Here is a 25,476-nt window from a genome sequence, read left to right as displayed (position 1 = left end):
TTAGTCTCTAAGGTGCCACAAGTCCTCCTTTTCTTTTTGCGAATACAGACTAACACGGCTGTTCCTCTGAAACCTGTCATTGTCATCAAGGCGCCTGGTTCACCACTGCCTTGCGCCCCTGCCGTCATTTGCACCTGTGCAAAGTGCATGTAAAACATGATTGTCAGTGCAAGTGGAAAGCTCTTATTTAGTAGTATTTTGCTACTTTGCACAGTTGTAATCAGGCCCAATGTATATCTATTTTACTAAAAGAAAAGAAAAGAAAAGGAGTACTTGTGGCACCTTAGAGACTAACCAATTTACACGGCTGTTACTCTGAAACCTAAAAAAAAAAGAAAAGTTTTCAGGCCCCTCCTGAACAGTTTATGAATACCATCTAGCGGTCTCACGTGTGTTATGTATTTAGTATCAGCTTTGAAAGAACACAGTCAATTTGGAAATAGTCTGCAAATTTTTTATTTAGTATAATTGCAAGTGGCCTTTAAGGTTTCTAAAACTGAAAGATTAGCAAAAATATTTTCTCCTCTTTTTCAGTTTGTTTACTTTGTGTAGAGGCGGTTTCATTGTTTCTCTTCCTAACCAGTTAAAGCCTAATCCTGCAATTAAACACCTGCGTACATTTACTTAAACATATTGACCTAAATGGGACCCATATGAATAAAGTCAGGCATGTGCTTCAAGTGTTTTCCAATCGAAGGCCTTGATCCTACAAAGTGTTTCATGGGTTTGAACAGTATTTAGCTTTTCATTGTATTAGTTCTGAAGACGTATTATTACAAATCCGTGGGCCTCTTCCTCAAACTAACTGCTGGGAGTAATCCGTATTAATGAGTAGGGCGACAGAAGCCAAGGATTGGTGTTCAGTCTCCTTGGTCTGCAGTTGGTTGCATCTTAAAGGTTAGTGCAGTAGCATCTACATGAGCTCTCTATTGTACAACTCTCCCTACCTTCAAAACATCTGTAATTGTACAATTAGTAACCTACTGTGAGATACTGCTGAATTTATTACACAGAGTTACAATGCTCCCCCCATATAACAAGTTTGAAAATCACCGGTCAAATCTGGCGGTCCTACTGCAGCCTCCATGTCTCCCTTCGCTTAGCGGAGGGGACCCTGCCCCCAAATCACACACCCCTACCGTGGAAGGGAGAAATACCCTTGCTACTTCCCCCCCCCCCGTAGAAACCAGCCCTCACTGTAAGTTCTCTGTGAGGAGATCTAAGTTCCCTGCGATGCAGAGCCTGCAGCGGGCTCCCCGGGGTCGGTCCCCATTCCTGTCCCCTGGAGGGGCGCAAAGCGCCATGCCCGCTGCTCAGGCTGGAGACACGCTCCGTAGCGAGAAGCGCCCCCAGATCCCCCCCCAGGCGGAATCTCTCTGGGCTCCCCTTTCCCGGGACCGGGTCCCTGGCGCAAGCCGAGCTGTCCCCTCGAGCGAGGCAGGGGGCGCGCCGGGCTGCGTAACCAGCTGCACCTGGGCAGTACGCGAGGGCTGCCCGGCGTCTCATTAAGGGTGCAGCTGGGGTGGCTCGCGGTCGCCTCTTCCCTTCCCCGGGGGTTTGCACCATGTTGAAGGTGAGTGCGCGCGCCGTGCCGGGGGTCGAGACCGGGAAATGCTCCTGCCCCATGGATTAGCTCCCTAGCTGATAGGGGCTTATCTTTCTCCCGCTGTCCCTGCCGGGGGGTATTCGTTCTCTCTCACTTTCCTCTTCCCACCGCCCCCTGGGGCTGTCCCCTGCCTCTTGTGGCAGGTAAAGGGGGCTCTGACTCCTCCTTTTCCAAATCTCTTCCCCCCAAGTGCAAAAGGGACCGGCCTTCTGCCCTGGGCCCCTCTCCAATTCCCTCCCTTGGCTCTTAGTCCCCTTTGTCTGGGAAAGGGGCTCTAGCCCTCTAACTGGCTTTAAAATCGGTTGGCCCATCGCCCTCAGTCCTCGGTGTCCATCTAGTGGCATGGTTTTACGGTGTGATCCCTGTTGTTCATCCCTTTCAAATCATCCTCTTCTTCTCCACCCCCAATGCCCTGTAGGCATGCTACCCCATGCAGTTCCATGTGTCTCTTGGGCTGCACTGTAAGGATGCTGATTTACCACCTCAGATGTCCCCACTGCAAAGATCTGTCTCTGGTTAAAGAAACAAAAATATAGTGCAGGAATCATGGTGTCAATAAAGGCTATTTAGGCAATAAAAACTAGCCCTCAATTTAGTGCTTCTAGTCTTTGGTGTGACCTAAAGGCCAAAAGCTTTTGGCTCTGGAAGAAAATCAGGGAAATGAATTCCAGAGCTGAGAGCTCTTCCTTGTTTGTCCTTGGATATTAAAATCTACCACTGAATTCAGAAAAAGAAAAAGAGGACTTGTGGCACCTTAGAGACGAACAAATTTATTTGAGCATAAGCTTTCCTGAGCTACAGCTCACTTTATCCCAACTGTTATGATGATGGGGAGAGGGAGGGATTATTTTTAATGAAGATTTCTGTAGCTTTTAGAGCAAAATTAAATCTAGATTAATTGTGGTAAACTTTCATTTACAGAATTTGGGAAATGGTAACTATAAAACTTAGTCTCTAAGGTGCCACAAGTCCTCCTTTTCTTTTTATAAAACTTATGTTGGTTCTGTAAATTAGTAGCAAGACTTTTCTTCCACATACATTGTTTGTCTTTGTTTTGGCAGACTGTTACCATTCCAACTGCTGCAGTCTCCCCCCTAGTTGTGGAAACTCTTATGATGGGGCTGGGGAGAGAATAATTGAATTTAGAATTTGATTGTAAAACTGCATATTTGCAGAGTGGCCTGTAATGGAATGAGAACCTGGCTTGCCATATTTATAATTTTGTTTTAGGGATTAGTTATTACTTTTAAGCAATGGCCATTTGAAAGATTGGGGAGAAATTTTGAAATAGTGTCTTTAAAAACATGCAAGTAAAAATAGCTGATCAAAAGAGATTTTGATAACCAAGTACATTTTTTCACTTTTTGAGCAGCAATGAGTGCCATTTTTTCCTTTTCCTTTTAATTTAAAGGAGGAAGAAAGTCAAGAACAGAGCAGTGAGATAAAGGGAAACATGGCATCCAGAACAGAATACTATGTAAATACTTTTTAATAACCCTCTGCAAACTGTTTCACCTTCCTTTGAACAGCCATTACTGACGTGATCTTATATATATCAATTTTCAACATACTCTCAACTGCCTAATTTTATGTGGTCAAAAAAGTGAATAAATAATGACATACATTTTCCATTTCTATCAGTTTGTATATGCAACAGAACATTTAGCAAGAAGGCTAATATGCTATGAGCCAAATGTAGGCCCTAATTCTGCAGCTGGTCTGCGCTAGTGAATCCATCTGATGTAGTTGGATAGAAGTCCATCCATGGGTTCAGATATGCCTGGACAGGACCCCTGACTTCAGGAACAGGGCCATAGTCATCTGCATAACTCTGTGTGTGTATATATACATATATATATATACACACACAAATGGGCAATGTGTATAAAAAACAAAGATTTTTGAAAAAGTAAATTTTTAAATGGAGGTGGCATCAGTTAACTTTGGTATCTTAGCAGTATTTACAAGTCAAGTAGATAACTATCAACTTCATCTTTTGGCTAGAGAATGCTAAGAAGTGATAAAATGAATTAAGAAATGTCTGAGTTGGAAGAATTAAGAGTATCCACTCTCTGAAAATCAGGCCCTTTGATGGTGCCTGAAGTTAAACACTGAAAAATTGAAACATGCCAAATCACTAGTCACTTTTTAAAATTTATGCCCATGTTTTTACAGGAAGTGATATACAAGTTAAAAATCTAATGCTCTAATTCTCATTGAAAGTCCTGTTCTCTCCCACTCCTGCCCCCCACGCCATAACAAGTGCTACAACAATTAAAAGAGCTTTAGGTGGGAAGATAAACAAAATTTTTGCAAAGAAGAAAGATTATTTTCAAAGTGATCATTCTTCATGGTTTCCTGCACAGCTTGAATCACTCATAACTGATGCTTTCAAGGGAAAGGGATTTCAGAAAATAAATGAACTGTTTGAAGAAAAAGAAATTTACTCTCCTCAAAAATACAGCAAACAATTGTTTAACCAACTTGACAAAGTGCTGAAAAAGGCAAGTAGCATAATTTATACTGTATCATTTTAAAACTCAAATTAAATAATTATTATCTTAGACAATTATGTTAGTGAAAATATGGTGGAAAATGTTTTATAGGAGTTGGACAAGAATGAATTCCAAAATGTTTCCTTGTTGTTGAAATGCATTCAGATGTACTTTAAAAGTGATCCTCAAGAAGGGGCAAGCTTGCTTATTCAGCAAGGGCTGATACCAAAGATAAGTATAATATTCACATTTAGTTTTGTAATCAAATGACTGACATTTGTTGAGATGAGATTTATTTATTTATTTTATTTTAGAGAAAACATTAGGATGTGACTGTTCTGAAATCAAATCCCAGGGATAATTTTTAATGGATGAAATGAACTAGGTCACCAAACTGAGGAGGGCTTTTTTAATTGCTTTGTCTTCAATTTCAGTTAAATATTACATTTGGTTTGCATTGCTTAGAATAGAAGCATTAGTATATATTGCTATTTATACTATTTATATAGTATTTAAAAGAAAGCAGTCTTACTTTTTAAAAACTTTTTATAAACAATGTACTGAATACTCACCATTAACCAGGTTAAGAGGGACAGTCTGCATGTGAGCTGAAATTATTTCTCTCCTCACCTGGTTCCTTTTAGGTCCTGCAATGTGCAATCCACTGTTGCAGGCTGGCCAACTAGCTTCTGCAAAGCCCTTACAAGCGCCTACTACAAAACCTCTACAGAATCCTAGATCTCCCTGTAACCTATACAGGATGGAGAGGTGTCCTTTTGTGTATTATTTCACATGGTTTAACAGCATTTCTTTATAAAATAAAGAGACGTTGCAAAACCCTCAGTAGAGAATAAAAAAAAAAAAAGACTTCCTTCAGAAGAGTTCCCCAATAGCTATAATGTCACCAGCATAGTGTGTGCTGGAGCATGACAGCAGAGCAGGGGTCAGATGGAGTGGGGATGTAGATTTCACGGGACCATAAAGGCAGAGGAAAGGTGAGCTGCTGAAAAAAGAAACTGCTGTTCACTGTTACTTTTTTTTCTTAACTAGTGGGTGCAGGGGGAGGCAATAATAATAATAATAGCACAAAGTACTGTTAAAAAGATGGGATTCTACTAATTTCACTTACGAGTCACCTTTAATGTAATGTTTCAGAGTAGCAGCCATGTTAGTCTGTATTCCCAAAAAGAAAAGGAGGACTTGTGGCACCTTGGAGACTAACACATTTATTTGAGCATAAGCTTTCGTAAGCTACAGCTCACTTCATCCGATGAAGACCTTAGTCTCTAAGGTGCCACAAGTACTCCTTTTCTTTAATGTAATGTGGCACTGCTAAGCTCAGTGATCAAGCAATCTTGTGTGTTCATGTAATATATCAAGCCACTGATGCACCTGAGGTGAAAATCCATACAGCTGAATTGTTGTTAGCAATCTCTGCTTTATTAATTATTTTAATTTTTACATGGTATCTTGGTTTGAAAGAGCAAGAGAATTTTTGATCCTCATAGAGCCAGCAAAGAATAAATCTCTGCTGAGACTTGTGGAAGATTTCTTTGACTCTGCATTGGTAAGTACACACACTCAAAAATCAGTTTGCTTTCTTCTTTGGAGAAACCCCTGCCTCCCCCACTTACTAGTGATCTTCTACTGCAACAATTTAAGTTACTCAGGCTCCTAAATCTATTAAATGTTTCAATAGTGAGCACAGCAATGCCTAAATACCTTTTAAAAATCTGGGTCTTAGTTGTATCAGTGTAACTCCATAATACAGATACCATGTAATGTGGTATGGTTTTGAGACCAGGCTACACTGCACCTGTGCAAATCGTGTTGCACTAATGTAAACGGAACTATGGGTTTGCACTGGTGCAGCTCGGGGTAGATGGTAAAAAGAAGTAAGAGCTACAGTAAGCTTGTTTGAAATGGATCCTAGGGCAACCTACTAGAAAGGCAGTTTATTCTTTCAGAACACCACCATTGTAGAAAAGAAACACCAGAATTTGCCTTTTTTCTTCTTTTTTTTAACAAAATGAACACCATTTTTATTTAAATAACTCAACAAACTTAAGGAAAAAACCTAAGGAAACTTTTGGCACCCTTTTGTTGTTTCTTGAGAAATACATCTGAGATAAAGGACTGTTGTAGCTCAGAAAACAAGCAGAAAAGCACATAAACACAGAACTTGCATAGTGGTGTTATGCCTTTTCCTTGAATGCTCCCCTCATGAATGTGTTCCAAATTTTGAGACGTTCCTAATGTGTAATAGCAATTTGAAAGGTTATAACTGAGTATGAGTATTTCTTACAATCCTAGGTAGTCAAGGAGGCATCTCTTAAAAAGCTCCTCCTTTAAAAAAAGAGACATTAGAATGGAGTGGCTATTACTAATTTGGATTTTAATACATGCTAATGCTCACTTTTATGAGCAGATACTTTTGTGCCCTGATGGGAAACCTATCTAATACTTATAGAGTAAGTTAAATGTTCTGTCTGTTGATCCCTTTAACCATACCTGATGGCTGGGAATTTTCCATCAATGTTTTTTTGATGAAAACGTAGATCCTGCAAAATAAAAAAAAAAAAAATCCACTAGAAATTTTTGTTGACACTCTTGCACCCCTCCTCTCCCAGAAATGAAAAGAAAATATTTCATGTCAGGCTGATCCAAACTGAAACATTTCAGTTAGTCAAACAGAGTTGAAATGTTGACCCAAGCCAAAATGAGACATGTAATCTGTCTCTCTGAGCTGCTGCAATGCCTCATGAGAATTGTAGTGAAGGTGACTGATACCCCAGTCTCCCTCTCTGGTTTGCCTGGCCAGACTACATCTCCAATGGTGCACCATGGTCTCTGCTTTTCTTTAACTATCATAACATAGAATGGGAGTCCTGTGATCACAGTGAATAACAGAAGATGTAGTCTGGCTGTTCAGGGGCAGACAACTTAATCTTGAATCAGGCCTAAACAAAAATTTTCAGCATTGTTGAATAAACACTTTTCTGAACATTCCACAAACAAACAAATTGATTTTTCGTCCCCAATTCAGGACAAAAAGAAATGTTGAAATATCAGAATTTTCTGTGGTTTAGAAATTTCAATCTTTAATCCGCTCTAATTTCTCTCATTTTCATTGAAAATGTGATTAAAATTAATAAGTTTGGGGTGCTAAGGCTTTGACTATCAGAAAAGAAGCATTTTTTTTCTATTATTGAGAATTGGAAAATGGTTTGTATAAGCTATCTTGCAATATGTGTATATAGAAAATGCCATCCCCTATTTTGCTGTACATGAGCTGAGCTGTAGAGTGAAGTCTACATATCAAAACCTGTTTTGACCACAGTAATGCACAATTAGCAATTGCAGGTAATCATAATTGAAGTCTTCCTATAATTAAGACATTATAAAAGATACTTTGGTGGAGCTAAATTGTCTTGTTCAGGCCACTAATAAACCCAGAAGTGGAATTGTATCCATAATTTATGCATGGTTGGGGGTGCAGGGGGGCAATTCATATATTTTAAAATTAAAAATAGATAATTGCATTATGTTCTAGTTTTTTGTCTTCCTATCCTTATTTTTTAGGTCAGTTCCTTTTGTGTTCCTTCATTTGTCTCCATTCATAAATTCCAAGGTCTTGTCTGACCTCCTTTATAATACAGGCCTTAGAACTTCCCGAAAATAATTCCCAGAGCAGATCTTTTAAAGTAAACACTCAATCTTGACCTCAAAAATTATGAGTGGTGGACAAGCCACTGTGACCCTTCCTAAATTGTTCCAATGGTTAATTACTCTGTGTTAAAAATGTACACCTTATTTCCAGAATGAATTTATCTAGCTTCAACTTCCAGCTACTGGATTATATTACACCTTTCTCTGCTAGAGTCCAGAGCCAATTATTCCATATTTGTTCCCCATGTAAATACTTATAGTTGGTAATCGAATCACCCCTTAATCCTCTCTTTGTTAAACTAAATAGATGAGCTCCTTGAGTCTAATCCCTATGAATGTCTACACTGAAATAAAATACCCATGGTTGGCCCATATCAGTGGACTTGGGCTTATTCAGCGGGGCTATAAAATTGCAGTGTAGGTGTTCAGGAGTGTGCTGGAGCCCAGGTGCCCAAAGTGGAATGTCTACACTGCAATTTTATAGTCCTGCAGTCTGAGCTCCATGAGCCCAAGTCCACTGACACAGGCCAACTATGGGTATTTTGTTGCAGTATAGACTTATCCTATAAAGCATGTTTTCTAATCTTTCAATCGTTCTCGTGGTTCTTCTCTGAATCCTTTCCAATTTATCAGCATCCTTCTTCCATTGTGGACAACAGACCTGAATGCAGTATTCCGCTGTGGTCCTGCCAATGCTAAATACAGAGGTATAATAAACTCTGTACTACTCCTCAAGATTCCCTTGTTTATGCATCCCAGGATTTCATTAGCTCTTTTCAAAAAAAGAAAAGGAGTACTTGTGGCACCTTAGAGACTAACCAATTTATTTGAGCATAAGCTTTCGTGAGCTACAGCTCACTTCATCGGATGCATACTGTGGAAACTGCAGAAGACATTATATACACAGAGACCATGAAACAATACCTCCTCCCACCCCACTCTCCTGCTGGTAGTAGCTTATCTAAAGTGATCACTCTCCTTACAATGTGTATGATAATCAAGTGGGGCCATTTCCAGCACAAATCCAGGTTTTCTCCCCCTCCCCCCCCCCAACCACACACACACAAACTCACTCTCCTGCTGGTAATAGCTCATCCAAACTGACCACTTTCCTTACAATGTGTATGATAATCAAGGTGGGCCATTTCCAGCATAAATCCAAGTTTAACCAGAACGTCTGGGGTGGAGGGGGGGTAGGAAAAAACAAGGGGAAATAGGCTACCTTGCATAATGACTTAGCCACTCCCAATCTCTATTTAAGCCTATATTAATAGTTTCCAATTTGTAAATTAATTCCAATTCAGCAGTTTCTCGCTGGAGTCTGGATTTGAAGTTTTTTTGTTTTGTCTGTAATTGCGTGACCAGAGAGATTGAAGTGTTCTCCGACTGGTTTATGAATGTTATAATTCTTGACATCTGATTTGTGTCCATTTATTCTTTTACGTAGAGACTGTCCAGTTTGACCAATGTACATGGCAGAGGGGCATTGCTGGCACATGATGGCATATATCACATTGGTAGATGTGCAGGTGAACGAGCCTCTGATAGTGTGGCTGATGTTATTAGGCCCTGTGATGGTGTCCCCTGAATAGATATGTGGGCACGGTTGGCAACAGGCTTTGTTGCAAGGATAGGTTCCTGGGTTAGTGTTTCTGTTGTGTGGTATGTGGTTGTTGGTGAGTATTTGCTTCAGGTTGGGGGTCTGTAGGCAAGGACTGGCCTGTCTCCCAAGATTTGTGAGAGTGTTGGGTCATCCTTCAGGATAGGTTGTAGATCCTTAATAATGCGTTGAAGGGGTTTTAGTTGGGGGCTGAAGGTGACGGCTAGTGGCGTTCTGTTATTTTCGTTGTTAGGCCTGTCCTGTAGTAGGTGACTTCTGGGAACTCTTCTGGCTCTATCAATCTGTTTCTTCACTTCTGCAGGTGGGTATTGTAGTTGTAAGAATGCTTGATAGAGATCTTGTAGGTGTTTGTCTCTGTCTGAGGGGTTGGAGCAAATGCAGTTGTATCGCAGAGCTTGGCTGTAGACAATGGATCGTGTGGTGTGGTCAGGGTGAAAGCTGGAGGCATGTAGGTAGGAATAGCAGTCAGTAGGTTTCTGGTATAGGGTGGTGTTTATGTGACCATTGTTTATTAGCACTGTAGTGTCCAGGAAGTGGATCTCTTGTGTGGACTGGACCAGGCTGAGGTTGATGGTGGGATGGAAATTGTTGAAATCATGGTGGAATTCCTCAAGGGCTGCTTTTCCATGGGTCCAGATGATGAAGATGTCATCAATGTAGCGTAAGTAGAGTAGGAGTGTTAGGGGACGAGAGCTGAGGAAGCGTTGTTCTAAATCAGCCATAAAAATGTTGGCATACTGTGGGGCCATGCGGGTACCCATAGCAGTGCCGCTGATCTGAAGGTATACATTGTCCCCAAATGTAAAATAGTTATGGGTATGGACAAAGTCACAAAGTTCAGCCACCAGGTTTGCCGTGACATTATCAGGGATAGTGTTCTTGACGGCTTATAGTCCATCTTTGTGTGGAATGTTGGTGTAGAGGGCTTCCACATCCATAGTGGCCAGGATGGTGTTATCAGGAAGATCACCGATGGATTGAAGTTTCCTCAGGAAGTCAGTGGTGTCTCGAAGGTAGCTGGGAGTGCTGGTAGCGTAGGGCCTGAGGAGGGAGTCTACATAGCCAGACAATCCTGCTGTCAGAGTGCCAATGCCTGAGATGATGTGGTGCCCAGGATTTCCAGGTTTATGGATCTTAGGTAGTAGATAGAATATCCCAGGTCGAGGTTCTAGGGGTGTGTCTGTGCGGATTTGATCTTGTGCTTTTTCAGGAAGTTTCTTGAGCAAATGCTGTAGTTGCTTTTGGTAACTCTCAGTGGGATCATAGGATAATGGCTTGTAGAAAGTGGTGTTGGAGAGCTGCCGAGCAGCCTCTTTTTCATATTCTGACCTATTCATGATGACAACAGCACCTCCTTTGTCAGCCTTTTTGATTATGATGTCAGAGTTGTTTCTAAGGCTGTGGATGGCATTGTGTTCTGCACGGCTGAGGTTATGGGGCAAGTGATGCTGCTTTTCCACAATTTCAGCCCGTGCACGTCGGCGGAAGCAGTCTATGTAGAAGTTCAGTCTGCTGTTTCGACCTTCAGGAGGAGTCCACCTAGAATCCTTCTTTTTGTAATGTTGGTAGGGAGGCCTCTGTAGATTAGTATGTTGTTCAGAGGTATTTTGGAAATATTCCTTGAGTCGGAGATGTCGAAAATAGGATTCTAGGTCACCACAGAACTGTATCATGCTCGTGGGGGTGGAGGGGCAGAAGGAGAGGCCCTGAGATAGGACAGCTTCTTCTGCTGGGCTGAGAGTATAGTTGGATAGGTTAACAAAAACCTGGATTTGTGCTGGAAATGGCCCAAGTTGATTATCATACACATTGTAAGGAGAGTGATCACTTTAGATAAGCTGTTACCAGCAGGAGAGTGGGGTGGGAGGAGGTATTGTTTCATGGTCTCTGTGTATATAATGTCTTCTGCAGTTTCCACAGTATGCATCCGATGAGGTGAGCTGTAGCTCACGAAAGCTTATGCTCAAATAAATTGGTTAGTCTCTAAGGTGCCACAAGTACTACTTTTCTTTTTGCGAATACAGACTAACACGGCTGTTACTCTGAAACCTGTCATTAGCTCTTTTGGCCACAGTGTCACCTGAGAGCTCACCACGACCCACTGTGGGATCACACTTGTTAAATGATAATTCCCTGTCTGCAGTTACATTTTGAGACCTATCATTTAGGCAGTTTTAAATCCATTTAATGTGTGCCATGTTAATTTGATATCATTCTAATTTTTAATCAAAATGTCATGCAGTTCCAAGTCCAATGCCTTACAGAAGTCTAAATCTATTACATCAGTACTATTACTGTTCTCAACCAAGTATGTAATCTTATTTAAAAAAAGATATGAAGCTAGTTTGACAGGATCTATTCTCCATAAACCCACGTTAATTGGCATTCATTGCATTACCCTTTTTATATTCTTTATTAATTGAGTCCCATATCAGCCATTCCATTATCTTGCCCAGGATCAATGTCAGGCTGACAGGCCTATAATTACTCAAGTCATCCCATTTACCCTTTTTAAAAAAATTGACACAATATTAGCTTTTTTCATTCTTCTGGAACTTCCCCAGTGCTCCAAGAATTATGGAAAATCAACACTGATGATGAAGTGAGCTCCTCAGCCAGCTCTTTAAAAATTCTTGGATGCAAGTTATCTGGAGTGGATGATTTAAAGAAGTCTAACTTTAATAGCTTCTGCTTAACATCCTCCAGAGCTACTAGTGGAATGGACAGAGTGTTATCATCATATGATATGATTATATCATCTGTTTCCCCCAAATACAGAACAAAATATTTAATACTGCCACCTTTTCTACATTATTATTGATAGTTCTACCATTTCCATCTAGTAATGAGCTGATATCATTGTCAGGATTCTGTTTGTTTCTAATATATTTTTAAAAACTCCTTATTATCACTAATTCTGCTGGCCAAGAATTTATCCGTGTCTCCCTTGGCTTCCCTTATAGATTTTCTATAATTCCCAAATTCTGATTTATATTAATTACTATCACTTTCCCCTTTCTTCCACTTGTTATATATAATTGTTTTATTTTTTAATAGCAGCTTTCATGTCCACTTTAAACCAGGTCAGTTTGACTTTCTAAAACTACTTAAATTTCCCCCAAAACTTCAGATACGTTTCAGATATCAATGTCTTGTTATGACATTTAGCACTATACCATACAAGTTTCAATGGTGTATATATACAAATAGATGGCAAAAATAACACTTTTTCCCACTATGGTTTGGGTTTTCAAAGGAACCAGGTCTAAGGGAATTAGGCACCCAAATCCCTTTGAAGTTCATGAGGATTCTCTTAAGTGCTTCTGCAAATCTCAATATATAAGGGTTTTAGTGAACAATTTTAATTAACATAACTGCACTTCTGGAGGGTTTATCTGGATGTAAAATTGAAATTATACTCTACTAGGGTGCTTAAGTGTCTCAGAAATGCCAGTGAGGGGTGAATAGGATGGTGGTGGCTGCATAAACACACAGCAGTTCACTTTACTAGAACTGTTAATTATTACTGTATCCAGTATGTAATCTAGATTCACCTCTTTTTTCCCCCCCATTAGGTCATTTGCAAATGCAACAGTGAAGGTCAGTGATTTCCCAAATACTTTTATTCTGCACATGTCTCAGTAACCTTTTCTTTATATCATTTTTTTAAAAAAGGGGGAAAATAGACCTTGTATGAGTAAGAGTTCATCCAAAGCCACATGTATAACTAGTTACAGTAAAATTTCCTGTAACATACAAATAAGAGTATTAAACCTTTTTAGTAACTATTGGGATATACTGAGAACATGTAGCCTTGCTAGCGTTACAACTAAAATGAAATATTTTGTTTCAAATTGTTTGTAGTAAGTATTTCGCTTGTTCCAAGGTAAATGGTACCATTGAAATGGGTTTAGTATAGTCAAAACCCTGATGATCTCTTCCCCTTCTCCGCCCAAGAATATTTTTAAAAAAGACCATTTGCCACTGAAAATGGCTGTGTAATTTTATAATCTGTCTGTGTCTAGAAACTAGAATTCTGGGTTAATAAGAATTGCAAAAGGGAATTACATATATAAGGGCATCCCCATGGAATAAGAGATAAGTTGCTTACTCCTCCTATAGCCTGCTATTTTTAAAGCAGAGGAGAAACCGCATTATTCAGAACATGCTTGTTTAATAGCCTGGTCTACACACTTTTTGGATCAATTTAACTATTTTGGTTAGAGATGTGATTTTTCTACTGAAATAGTTAAATTGGTACAACCCCTCTAGCAGGGGTGCAGTTTTAGCTATATGAAGGAGATTTCTATCTGAATAGCTTATTCACCTTACCATGTAGAAGCCCCCTTATACTAGTATAACTGCATCCAGGCTAGGCGGTCATACTATTTCAACTATACTGGTATAGCTAAAATAGTGCAATTCTGTGTGTGTAGACAAGCCTTATGCCAGATGTAATACTTTGACTGTTCTCCTAAGGAAAGAAACAGTTGCTGGATTCATTCTTACCTGACCTTGGACAGCTAGTGACTGAAACAAATGTTGGCTGTGCGCTTCGGCAGGAGGTGAGACTCGAGTGAGAATACAAACGTATGTAAAATGTTAACAATAAAAATATGTTTTAATGACTTATTTCTCCTCTTCTCCATACTGTCTCTTTCTACCATCTTCCCTCCCTCCCCCACCTCTCCCAAAAAAATCCCTGCAAAAAAGGCTTTGAGGACTCTGAACTCTATGCTTGACAGTGTACCACGGGAAGAGAGAAGAAAATTTCCTACATCTGAAGAAATGTGTTCGCTTACGTAAGTATCTCTACAGCAACTGTAACATTTGTTGCAGCAAGAAAAGCATTTAGTTATGGTGTGTAACTTGCTTTTCAACAATATGAGGCGGTAATCTATAGATAGATCCTAATTGGTGAAAAGATGATGGATTGTACAAGCGTGGATAAAAGTTGCAAGCTTCTCCTTTTATTTTAATCATGAGCATTTAGTGAGTGATTGCACTTTTGTTCAAATTTATAGAAAAAATATGTATTTTTTTTTTTACTGTTCATATGCTTTGAATGGATTAAAATGGAAGGAAAAAGCATTAATGGATTATGTTTGTTTCAGGAAAGATCTTGCAAAAACAATTCTGGAGGTTGGTGGTAAGAAATACTTAGTCATTATTTTCATGAATTGAAACTCTTTTCCCCCTAAAATCCCTAATGAATTGTTACTTTGTTACACTTCATATCGTATTTTTAACTTTTTGAACATCATTTTTATTGTCCTCAACAATCAAGATGAAATATATTTTCAGACAAGTTCATTCTTACACCAGAAAGCTACTAATACTGATTTTAAAAACACTCAAGTAATGAAATGGTAGGAAAGGTTATGCTGTGATACACACAGAAAATGTATAGTAAGTCAAAACGGAATACGTGGGAGATCAGCATCTGGTGTTAGCCTTTTGTTCTGTTAGCCTGCTAAGTGGTTAAGAAGTGCATCTACCTATTTACCATTTTAAAAATAAAACTTATGAGTTTCATCTGTTTTGTCCAATAGCTTTGACCAAGTAAATAATGTAAATGTAGCCTTTCTCTTAATAATAGCATTTTGAGGTATATGTGTTTGGCAGGTGAAATAACAGCCATAAGGAGTTTATGGAGGTGGTGAAGTCCTCTTCCTTTTTACTTCAGGGCATGTCTCCAGACACTCATGCACAGAGAGTTAACAGTGCTCAATAATTGGTTGAATAAAATAAAGGAACTATATGAGACCTCAAAGTAGCTTGTGATATTTTGCAGGACAGTTTTGGCTTTTGTTATCACTGAATCAAAGCACCAGCTTCTTAGGATTAAAATTTAATGCAGTAGGCTGATATTCATTAAGCCATTGTATTAACCTTCTGTTTTTTTGAGGGATGCTTCTATTCTTTTATTTATCACATGTAGATTATGACCTTCAGGTTGCTCTTTCGGAAGCACTGTGTAGGCTGATAACAAAAAAATGGAGGGATGACCTTGTTCACAACTGGTTTGAAGATGATTATCTTGCTGAAGCTTTCAAAGAGATAAAGGATAGAGAATTTGAGACGGTAAGGGTTTTTATTTTGAAAACAAAAACTGACTGTTCTATATAGGGGTCAGTTTCATCTGGGTTTAGTATATAAAGTTCCTGATCATGTTGAAGAGATGTTTTAATGTCCTTGTAAGAAATTGGTTCAATTATATTGTCATTGTATTAACGTAAGGTATCCTTCAGTAAGCCAAAGAAGTAATTTTATATTGTTAGCATTAAAAAAAAAGTACATAATCATATTAATATAGAACTAATCACCTGGAATAGAGGCTACAAGAACAAGTGTGTTAGAGTTGTGCCTTGCCTTCTCCTTCTTACACCAGATCGTCTACAGTTAAATCCATAGTTTAGGACCAGATTCTCACAACCCTACTTCTTAAGTAGTCCTATTGTGAGTAAGATGTGACTCACTGTAAATAAGGACAGCTGACTCAAGCCGTTTGCATCATGTCATTTGCTATTAAATACGCCTTGTCAAGCCTACATCCAAACATTCCATCTTATGTCAAGCCCTTTTTTAAAACTTGTGCTCAAGACTTCTCCACAGGCATTCTGTCATTCCAGAGTGGCCTAACTTATTCATCAAAGCTTTAGATCGGAGCTAAAATGCCCTTTCCCACCAGTAGAAAGTGGATGTAGTATAGACAGTTACAGCAGAAAGAGGACAGATTATGCTAAGATGTGAGCATGTGGGAACATTCTACCCAGCCATGTAATGTGCCCTCAATTCAGTGAGATCAATGAATGCCAAAAACATAACAGTAACATTTCTATAAAGAAAATTGCTCAAATAGAACATGAATTTAAATAACCATGGGGAATTACATTTTAAATGACAAGCCATTCAGTGTTGTCTAACAGTTCAAGAAAACTGAGCAGAAGCTTAATGTGATATGCTACATATAATTTGGGTAGAGAGCTTTTTCCTATTATGGGCCCAATCCAACTCCCATTGATTTCAGTGGGAACTAAACTAAGCCCCCAGTGAACATACATTAGTTGGATGTTACAATATGTGACCTGTAACGTTACAATATGTTCTCTTCCTTTGAATTGTTCCCCTTCTCGCAAGTGCTCCTGTACTGATTTGTGTGGTTCCTATGTGGGCTTTAACTAAACTGGGTTTGAATCAACTGATAGCTCCAACAATACGAACAGCTTGGGTTTGGATCATCTGACAGCTCCAGTGATCCTGTTAGTGGTCTTAGTCACCACACTATTATTTGCCCAACAAAATATTGCTTACAAGTGTAAACAGTAACTAATTTTTTTTTTTTGTAACAAGCTGTCCTTTGTTTTAAAGGACTGCAGAAAATTTCTCAATCAACTAAATGACAGACTTGGGGATAAAAAAAGGTAAGTTCTCTACAGTGAACACAGAATGTAATATATGGCCTGCTGGGCAGACCCAGTGATTGCATTTTTGGTTCCATATGTATAGGTTGCCAAAACTTTTGGTTATGTGGTGTGTAAATTGCAACATGGGTATAAATGAGTGGCTAATAAATCCCTTTTACAAATCCTGGTATCTGCACTTATTTTGGTGGAAGAGAAAGCTTTCACATCTAAAAACCTGAATTCATTTATTGTGTGTTTAACTTCCTTTCTGAGCGTTGGTAATGAGGTTATGCTAGTCACATCACTTAATGCCCTCCTGAATTTTCTGTAGTATCTGGCTGATGAATCTTGCCCATATGCTCAGGGTTTAGCTGATCGCAATATTTGGGGTCAGGAAGGAATTTTCCTCCAGGGCAGATTGGAAGAAGCCCTGGAGGTTTTTCACCTTCCTCTGTAGCATGGGGAACGGGTCACTTGCTGGAGGATTCTCTGCTCCTTGAAGTCTTTAAACCACAATTTGTGGACTTCAATAGCACAGACATAGGTGAGAGGTTTTTTGCAGGAGTGGTGGGTGAAATTCTGTGGCCTGCATTGTGCAGGAGGTCAGACGGGACCATTATGATCATCTAAATAACTATGAAAGGTGCTAAGAAATGGCAGTGATGAGGGAGGTAGAAGAGCCTGAATAAGATAGAATAAAAGTCTGTTGCATAGATTTATAAAAGCTACCAATGAGTGAGAATCTGTTTGGTTCAGTTGGTCTCCTGTTAGTGCATAGTGGCTCCTATAAATTTATCTAGCCTTTTTCTCAGTCCAATGTTACACAACCAATGTGCTGAACTACTGATACTTCCCTTGGAAGATTATTTGTTTACACAATTATTTGTTTGCACGGGGATAACTTATTCTATTCTTTCATCTGTACTCATCAGTTAGTATTCTTTCCTTACTGCTGTTTAGAAAATGTGTGACCTGTGGGCCACCATTTCATTTATAAAGTACACATTTTAAAACTAACTCTGTAGAGCCCATCAGTGGGTCACCTGACGCTTGAAATAAAGTATTAGAGTTGATCTTCTCTACTGACAGAATGAAGACACAATATCTGTATAGTATCTGCCTGAAAGGATATTGCAGATGCTTAAAGGAAAACAAACTTATGTGACTTCTAGAAAATTTAATCTTTTGATCAACAAGTCTAGAGAGACTTAACCTCTCATTCAGGTTTTTGGTTTTTCATTTAAATTCCCATTCTGACTTGTGTTCAGGAACAAGTTATTATGTTCAAGTATGCTTCTTTTGCAGAGTTTATTCATTTCCCTGTATATCTGCTTTTGCTGACATGGAGGAGGTAAGTGTTTTTATGTCCTCTGATGCATTTCTTATACTGTTAGTACACGGTTTTAAAATGGACAAAATAACCTCATGTGATTAAAAGATATTTAGTTCTGCTGCATCCTACAACCGTGTGAAAGGCATGCACCTGTACATTTGCTTTGCCAAACTGCTGTTTTACTTCTTTTTCCATTTTATTGGCAAGTTACCTACCATTTGTGTCAGCCAAACAATAAAGACACTGAATAGACTGGCTCTGTCTTAAAGACCATGAGATGGATCACCTGTTCCTGTAGAAAACACTACGAAGGGAACAGGGAGGAAAACCGAGATTTCCCTTGTACAGTTCCTCCCAAAATGGGTGTCAAAGGGCAAGGTTTGCCTCCCTACTCCCACAGAACAGATCACAGGCTAGCAGCTCACCCTACAGATCCACATGAGGATCCTTATATCATGGCTCAGTTTCACAGTTCTTTAATTATGTAAGTGAATGTTAAGTACTTGGCACTGTGCTCCTTAGGTTACCAAACTAACCTAAGTAACAGAAGTATTAGTCTCAAGAGGCTACCATCAGCTCTGCTTAATAAGTGCTGACAAATACATAGGACTTCCTAGAAACTTGAACAAAACAATTGCACAGTATTTACTTCAATCAAGAGTAAACATTATTTTTCCTTGGCTAATGTACAGTAATTTTCTGGTTCTGTTGTAAGTCAGTTACAGGCTAGTAGTTCATCTCTTCATACCATTTAGAAACAAATGTAAGTGTTCATAATAAAGATAATTCAAGTCTAGTTAAGCTAGTTAACACAGTTGAGAACAACAGTACTGTGTTTTTTGTATGGGCTCTTCTGGAAATAATGGCAATGGCTGTTCTATTTCTTAAGGTGAAGAAGCCATCAGATGAGAAACTGGAGGAGTTTTGGATTGACTTCAATGTTGGAAGTCAGTGTGTGTCTTTCTACATAGACAGCACTGAGGTAAACATATCTTCTGATTACTTTTTGATTAGGCTAAAATACTTGAAGAGAATTCACTCCCAAATCCTTTTTTTAGGGTGCTCTTTGGGATTCAGTGAGACTGCCAACAGAAACGGTCAGTAGTTACAGTCTGAGAGGTAAGGTCACCCAAAGGATGTTATCTTTACAATCAAAAGTAGCCAAAAGAAACTGCAGGTTTATATTAATACCTTACACTGAACTTCCAAGAAGCATCCAATAGGATCACAGTTGCCAAATGTAGTCAGCTTCGAACATGTGAAAATTTGCAACATAATTTGAGGTTGACAGTCTAAGTCATAAAACTTTCATGGTGTTTTGGGGTTTATATTATGCAATATATTTAAATAAGAATTGAAATAAAGTTCAATCCACTCCTGTAGTAACAAATAGCATATTTTTGAAATAACTTTAAGTATTCTGCATATACACAAATGTCTGCTGTTATGAATACCTATCATGAAAATGTATTATCTTCCCCATGGACCCAAAGTAATGCTAACTGAAGTCAATGGAAAGAGACTCACTGGGAGGGAGAATGGGCCCTGAAAGGCTTTTTTTCTAAGGCTAACCTAGCAAAGGGTACTTTTTAGGGTTGTATGAGATTCTGTCTAACATGGCTAAAATAGAGATCAAATATGTGCCAGGACTGTGAAGCAATAAATACTAATTTAGGCCTCCCCCCACTCCCATAAATGTAATTGGCGGTTCCCTCCCATCAGGGGCAAACATAGACCCTTAGGGGTAAAGACTCCTAGCTGTAATGGTGAAGTAGAAAGCCACAACCTAGCTGCTACAATTTAGCTACGCAGGCAGCAAGACTGCAGAGATGGCTCATAGGGGGACTCTGTAACCTTCTGCATGGTATAGAATTTAGCTCCATGAGGACTGTGTTATCTGAATGCACTGGTTGGTTTATGGAGAGGCCCAGGACGTGGTTATAGTCTTATTTGTACCCTGTAAAGAGAGGAGGATAAAACTCTGTGCATACTCAAAATTTTTGTACTTTTCAAAAGAGTGACTCCCTTGGTGTGGGAAATGGCATGCAAATTATTTCAGTGATATACTGCCACTTTCTGTGTAATTCTAAACCAGATTCTAATTTCCTTTTTAAAATAGAAGATAATGGAGAAAAGATGGTTAAAATTTACCTGAAGAACCCTACTATGGTCAATGGCAAAGAAGTAACAAAAATCAAAATTCACTTCAATGCCAAATTTGATATTTTGAATACACTCAATGAAGTTCTGGGAGAAGACAAAATGATGGCAAGTATTAGTTTTTGGCTTTATTGTATAACCATTTACAGTCATAAGACTTTTTAACATCCTGGTTCACTTTTCAAATGTATTGGTTAAAAGTTTAACTAGTCCTGAAAGATCTCAGCTGTTAGATTTAACCAGAGAAGGAGAAAAATGTTTGTTTCCTGTTTTGATGCTATGAGAAATCTTTCAAGCCTTCTTAGTATACCATGCAGTCTTTTTCTTGTCTCCCCTACTGAGGCCAGATCTAAACTAAAAAGTTCTGCTGGCATAGATATGTTGGTCAAGAGTATGGGGAAAACCCAAACATCCTAGCCAACATAGCTATGCCAGCAAAACCCTCAGTGTAGAGACTGCTAAATTGGCAGACAAACTCCTGTTGGCATACGCTATGCCTATGCTAGGGAGCTTTGCTGGAATAGCTATACCTGTCTAGTTACACCAGCAAAGCCTCTGTAGCATAGACTAGTTCTTAGTCTTCTACAGTAGAAATTCAGGTTGTGTTTACCTAGTCTTCCACCAGAATATTGGACATGAACTCTAGTTAATGCTGCAGTGCAATACTGGTGTCTGCTCTCTTATGGGTTTCTGTAATTAAATGTTCCTTCTCCTTCTAATATTCAGTGACTGTCCATATGTAAGTTAGATGCTGTGGCACTTTGACCAAAAGAGAAGATGTTCCTTGCCCCTTTCAAAAGTTTTTTTCTAATGCCCAAAAGAATGGCTGTGTTTAGAAGGTGAGGCCTTGAGCTACTACTAGCTGCCTAATAATGGGTTTGTTTACCTGCATAGTTGATTCAATACAAGTATTTAAGTTTATCCTATTATTGCACTTTGAAGTACATCATTCCATTTAGATAAATGGGTAACCTAAAAATACAAATGTGTTTTCTTGTCAGCTCATAATGTAAAATGGACCATGACATGCACATTGGGAAAAGAGAAGCTTGTGGGTCCTGCAAAATTCAAATGTTCAGATGAAAGTAAAAAACTATGATCATACTCTGTAAACTAATGAAACACTATGGGCAAGGAAGAAAGAGAGACTGACTTTGTTTGTTTGGTCTTTTAAGTACTTGGGAGAAACTCTCATTATGGGACCCATGGAAGTGCCTAAATACTGAGGGAATAAAGATGTGTCGTAAATGATTTCAAAGTATTGACTACAGTAATACACTGAGAGCAAATACATTATATGTCATTAGCATTATTCAATGCTTTGTTACCTAAACATATTTCTGTACAGGAAATTGGGTTTCTTGGATAAAGAATTCTGGTTTGGTTGGTTGGTTTATCTGTAAAAAAACAGTAATTTAGATTAGTTTACCCCAACAGATCAAGACTGATAGAGAGGATCTCATCAGCACTGAGGAACAAACAAAGCAAAATGGAACATGTGAGTTTTTAAAAAACATAGATTTCCTGTAGCGGATGGAATTCTAAGAATTATGAATGACACCTGAAAACTGCATATTCTCCAGAAAGCATTAGCAGGTGTAGAGATTTTCATTTAAAGTAACTTTCTAGATATTTTCCATAGTGATTAGATCTTTAACAGTGGGAACTGAGGTACTGTTGCTGAAGTCATACAGCTGTGTTGAAGATGTCTCAAGACAAATAACATTTAATGAAGAGGGTGAAAATTGCAAACAGGATTTAGCAGCTGAAGTAGAATTTATGCCTTAAAAATATCTCTGGAAAATAGAAGACTCAGATATGAAGTCTAGGCATTAGTCTCTAAAAAGTAAGTTTTCTATGAAATGAGAAGACTGAGTAAAACTCCCAAAAGTTCACTTAGGTGACTTTGGAGGGTAAGTCCCAAAGCACCTCAAAAAGTTTTACCAAGTCATCTTCCATAAGAACACCAGCAAGTGCTTTTTGGGTTTCCTTTTGTTTCCAGAGTTGCAATGTTTTCTTGCAGTTCTTATGATTACGTTTTTTTTTTCCTGCCTTGGAGACTTTTAATGATGCTGTGTCCAATTTATTTTCAAATTAAATCCTATTTCCAAACTTTGAAATTGAAAAATAAAGCATTCCTAATAAAATCTTAAAACTGTAGACCTTTTCATAACTCATGTTGAATATTGAACCCGTGGGATGGTTACTTGTTTTGGCAAGTAAATCTGCCTCTTTTTGGTTTGTTTGTTTTGTGTATTATAATATGGCCAAATTCAGAAATAATGCAAGTAGTTATACATTGGTAAATTGGGGCTTTTCTCTTCTAGAAAACTAGGTCATGTTAAAAGACTACCTTGAAGTCATACTAACAAACATATTAATCACATTTTTGCAGTCAATATTGACAGGGACAAACTACGTTTAACACTGTCGCACCTGGACTTGGGTAAAACCCCTAGTTTCTGTCGGGTACGCCACGACTAGTTGATAAGTTGTTACACATGACTTGTCCTTGTTCACACTAACTGCAAAGACTCCAACATGACCCAATTTTCTTAGAAAGACTAGACCTGGGCCCTGTCTTTATATGCTGCTGGGGCAGAATATTATCACCGCAGGAAGGTGTAAGACAAAGAAGGCACCACAGTTTTGTCTTTATCCTCTGGGCTTTTTCTCCTACAGTATCCTCTAATTACCACCATTCATGTGACTTCTGGATTTAATTGACAAAGCTTGCAGTAAATCTCTTAGGCAGCACTCTCCCTTTGGTGTACAGCAAAAAGGCAACTCCCCACTTTCCTATTAGCTATGGCAATCCATTGATGCCACAATTAGAGCATCAGAAATGCCTAAGACAGCTACTCAACTACGTTTTCTAGTTCCAATTATCTGAGACAGTAACTAGCACTTGTTTAGTAGCTTTTTCCCTGCCAACCTTACTGCCCCTAAATCAAGCTATTACTGAAGTTCCCCAAATTCAGTGGAGGCTCATCTGTGTAAAGTGGACAGCAGGTAGATCAGAAGCTGCTGCTGTTCATTCTTTGTCCATCTGAAATACGCACAAAGGCGAACCTCCCCAAAATAGATACCCCTTAAAAGTATTTGATCACCCAGATGCTCCATGGAATGTATTTGTGGGGTTAATGGTAACTGCAGAATCTAGTTTTTTTTATATTTGCAGAATAATAGTGCGGAGAGGACCTAGTCATGATTTGTGGAGAAGGGTTTGGTCACATTACATGTTCATACAATGCACAGCAAATTATAGTCCCTACTCCAAAGAGTTTATAGCCCAATTAGGGACAAAGGTGTAGAACACAACAGAGAGGTAGCGGGGGAACACAATATGAACCTAGTTGCTTCTATTGGCTACATGTTCAATGTGGAGGATTTGTATGATTTTGTTCAATATGATCTAGAAGGCTGTAGTGCTCTTCACATTTTGCTGGAAATATAGAAGGGGAAAAATCTATGTATTAAGAGATTCTTTCTCAAATTACTAAAAAGAAAAGGAGTACTTGTGGCACCTTAGAGACTAACCAATTTATTTGAGCATGAGCTTTCATGAGCTACAGCTCACTTCATCGGATGCATACTGTGGAAAGTGCACCCCAACACACACACAAACCCACTCTCCTGCTGTTTGGGGGAGGGGAAGAGTGAGAAAATCTAGTTGGGCCATTTCCAGCACAAATCCAGGTTATCATACACATTGTAAGGAGAGTGATCACTTTAGATAAGCTATTGCCAGCAGGAGAGTGGGGTGGGGGGAGGTATTTTTTCGTGCTTTGTGTGTATAAAAGATCTTCTACACTTTCCACAGTATGTATCCGATGAAGTGAGCTGTAGCTCACGAAAGCTCATGCTCAAATAAATTGGTTAGTCTCTAAGGTGCCACAAGTACTCCTTTTTCTTTTTGCGAAGACTAACACGGTTGTTACTCTGAAACCTTTCTCAAATTACTGTTTCACAGTAATAACTGGTGAATCCAGCTACTTACAGTGGAAGAAAGATTCTACAAACACTGAAAAAACAGATTCTTTATCTGACATCCTGACATCTCAATATAGTGATCAATCAGTAAGTATGAGTGATTGGAATCCTATGTAGAAATATAATAGTTTCTCCCTTCTTTTCATAGACATGGTGGATGGCACTTTCAAATGTGCTTCAGTGACTTAGACCATTTAGAAAATTTTCCCCAGTCTTTCTAAGTCTCACAGCTATCGGGGAAAGGTAAAAATGTGTTTTCCCAAACTTTCAAAAAAAAGATGCTAGACTTTACTGCCCAGGAATGTTTCAGTTCATAAGTGTAGCCATAATTCAGTCCCACAGACTAGCACTTCCCCACCAAATGGAACAATACATTTGAATATTCAAGAATGTTTCCTGGCCATACTTCTCTGGGAGTAGGAACATAAATGTTAGTGTTGTGCATATCATGTTGTTAATTTCATATCTCAAACCAGCATAAAACTAGTTCTGGTGTCACTACGAGCATGGGAAGCCAACAGACTGAAACCGAAGATGCTAAGCTAAGCCAAGGTCAGGCATGATTTCTTGTAGTTTATAAATATCATTCATGTATAACACTTAAGAAAGGGTTTGCTTTTGTAGACCTGCACAAATACGGTTTTATCTCTATTAAAATTTTCAGAGTGTGAAGCTGCAGTTTCCCAAACACTTTCAGCAAAAAAGTCTAAAACTCCATCACCTAAACTGAATGATAAAACCAGGTAAGCACTTTGGAGCTGCAAGATCTTGTCCAAAAAATTAAAATTTCCTTGGGGGGCTTTTGTATGTTTCTGTTTAACAAGCCATCCAGAACTTAGTTGTTACTAAGTCAAAACTGGTATTTACTACTGTAAACCTAGCCCTAAGGCATGGCTGCAGCCTTCTCCTTTTCTCTTCATAGTTATGAGTCCTGGATTTACCTATAAGGGTGCCTGGTGTCTCCACTCCCTCCTAGCTCAGAGAACACAGAGGGCTTATCCCTTGTGAAAATATTTCACACATGATCTCATACATAGGAGTATCAGACAGAACAAACAAATAAAACAGCTATCCCAATTCCCAGAGTAATAAAACAGTAACTGGGGCTTTATTAGGTATGGGGCACTCAGAATAAGGGACCAGTGGCAAAGAGGATTAAGATAAGCACAAACCATAATACATAACTCTACCTC

At 38.9% G+C, this 25,476-nt stretch overlaps 1 protein-coding gene across 1 annotated transcript in view; it reads left to right on the top strand.

Annotated features, from left to right (window-relative positions):
• Positions 1–1,564: 1,564 nt before the first annotated feature.
• Positions 1,565–25,476, top strand: part of SYCP2L (synaptonemal complex protein 2 like) — a 53,684-nt gene continuing 29,772 nt past the window's right edge. Inside the window, exons 1-19 of the mRNA XM_073329632.1 lie at positions 1,565–1,573; positions 3,018–3,083; positions 3,973–4,110; positions 4,213–4,332; positions 5,564–5,668; positions 12,967–12,991; positions 13,871–13,956; positions 14,105–14,193; positions 14,506–14,540; positions 15,333–15,475; positions 16,763–16,815; positions 18,103–18,148; positions 19,020–19,112; positions 19,189–19,249; positions 20,250–20,398; positions 21,728–21,788; positions 24,264–24,370; positions 24,760–24,835; positions 24,948–25,026. Coding sequence (XP_073185733.1) covers positions 1,565–1,573; positions 3,018–3,083; positions 3,973–4,110; positions 4,213–4,332; positions 5,564–5,668; positions 12,967–12,991; positions 13,871–13,956; positions 14,105–14,193; positions 14,506–14,540; positions 15,333–15,475; positions 16,763–16,815; positions 18,103–18,148; positions 19,020–19,112; positions 19,189–19,249; positions 20,250–20,398; positions 21,728–21,788; positions 24,264–24,370; positions 24,760–24,835; positions 24,948–25,026 — 1,541 coding nt within the window. The remainder of the gene's footprint in view (positions 1,574–3,017; positions 3,084–3,972; positions 4,111–4,212; positions 4,333–5,563; positions 5,669–12,966; positions 12,992–13,870; positions 13,957–14,104; positions 14,194–14,505; positions 14,541–15,332; positions 15,476–16,762; positions 16,816–18,102; positions 18,149–19,019; positions 19,113–19,188; positions 19,250–20,249; positions 20,399–21,727; positions 21,789–24,263; positions 24,371–24,759; positions 24,836–24,947; positions 25,027–25,476) is intronic.

This window comes from Lepidochelys kempii, chromosome 2, assembly GCF_965140265.1.
Source record: "Lepidochelys kempii isolate rLepKem1 chromosome 2, rLepKem1.hap2, whole genome shotgun sequence".
Taxonomy (NCBI): domain Eukaryota; kingdom Metazoa; phylum Chordata; order Testudines; family Cheloniidae; genus Lepidochelys; species Lepidochelys kempii.
Note: the sequence above shows the minus strand (reverse complement) of the source record. Positions and strands in the feature narration are given on the sequence as shown.